Below are 1,620 nucleotides of genomic sequence, written 5' to 3' on the forward strand. Positions count from 1 at the left end.
ATTAAAAAGCATGAGGTTATGTTCTCCGTTTTTAATTTAATTTGTGAATTTTAAGTGTTTATTTATCTATTTGTCCATTTTTTATTTCTGCGTTTATTTTTAATTATGTCAGTTTCGGTCCTCCATATTTCCAAGTGTCACATGACAGAATATTATTAAAAACTCAGATTAGGCTTTTTAAGAAAAGTTATAAAATCAGCTCAAGGACTTAAAAACAAATCTAAATATTTATTTTCTTCCTGCTGCAGCACGATGGACAGCCTTACTGCCACAAACCCTGCTACGCCGTGCTGTTCGGACCCAAAGGTRTGAAGACAGGAATAAAACCACAGCTGAAAAAGAATCAATATATATAAAAACCACCATGTTCCCAAACAGCAGAGTTGTTTTTAGAGCTTYCAAAGGTTATCAAAGGAAGCTGTGCTGAGATAAAAACCTTGTAGGAACTGCAGGTCTGCAGCTGAGAAATGTCAGAATCTGTGAGAAAATCAAAGAAAACAAAATAATAATCATTTTAAAACAGCTAAAATATTTATTAACGAGATTTACACCAAATTCTTTTATCATGCTGTAACTAATAAACATTTATTCACAGATTTGTTCACTTTTAATCATTATAAATTAAATTTAATGATCTAAAGCAACCAAATTGTAAGCATTGTTTATTTATTGCATTTCTAAATTGTTTGTTTTCAGGCGTGAACACCGGAGGAGTCGGCAGCTACATCTACGACGASCCTGAAGCCGAGGCTCAGCCTTAAATTCAGCTCTTATCAGCCGAAGAAACGAAGACCTCCAGGACCCTCGGTGTCTCTGCCTTCAGTAGTCGTCATGGTGACAAATGATATGTAGACTCACAGGAAGGGAAACTTAGTTATTTATGTTGTAWTTGTATATTGTTTATATTATCTATTTTTTTGTACTGAATCAAACCTTTAATAGTCCTCCTGTGTGAGATTTAGATTTGCTTTTAGGTTCATCGGTTTTCTTTGCCAAATAATTATTATTAACCTTTTAYTGTAGTGGATTCCAGCTCCTGTGTTTCTCCTTCTTTCTCAGTAGGATTAGACTTCTTGTGCACTTCCAACAAGTACTGTACGACAACAACATGTACCAGCCCGCCGTTTTATTGTCAGTGGTTTTGAACAAGTTGATCTTAGTTTTAAAAAGAAAAAAGAGAGGTTACATAGATTCACAGAGAGATGAACATTTTACTGAAGGCTGGTCAGCTGTTAGTCCTGTTTTCTACAATAAATTGTAGTGAAACAAAGCTGTGTTGTTGTTTTTCTGTTTAAACTTCAACTTTCATGTTGGAATTCAGCCATGGATTAATTTCACATTAAGAGCACTGATCTCTGGCGTAGAAAAGAAATTATTCATGCAATAAACTAACAATACTTCAAATCTATATTTGTTACCTACAAATAAATGTACAGAGTAATGTAGGATGAAATAGTATTTTAAATAGACTTAATGTACTGTTTAAGATCAGAGTTGTAAAGTAACTACAAATACTTCTTTACTGTACTTAAGTAGAGTTTTTGGGTATCTGTACTTTGAGTAATTATTTTTGAGACTACCTTTTACTTCTACTTTTTACATTTTCACACAGTTAACTGT

General features: G+C 33.2%; 1 protein-coding gene across 1 annotated transcript in view; it reads left to right on the top strand.

The window, feature by feature from the left end:
* The window catches only part of LOC106537379 (cysteine-rich protein 2), a gene marked incomplete at its 5' end in the record, with an annotated part of 5,009 nt that extends 3,739 nt beyond the window's left edge, over window positions 1-1,270 (top strand). Inside the window, 2 exon segments of the mRNA XM_014034761.1 lie at window positions 249-306; window positions 697-1,270. Coding sequence (XP_013890215.1) covers window positions 249-306; window positions 697-761 — 123 coding nt within the window.
* Window positions 1,271-1,620: the final 350 nt, after the last annotated feature.

This window comes from Austrofundulus limnaeus, unplaced genomic scaffold (assembly GCF_001266775.1).
Source record: "Austrofundulus limnaeus strain Quisiro unplaced genomic scaffold, Austrofundulus_limnaeus-1.0 Scaffold2282, whole genome shotgun sequence".
NCBI classification, from domain to species: domain Eukaryota; kingdom Metazoa; phylum Chordata; class Actinopteri; order Cyprinodontiformes; family Rivulidae; genus Austrofundulus; species Austrofundulus limnaeus.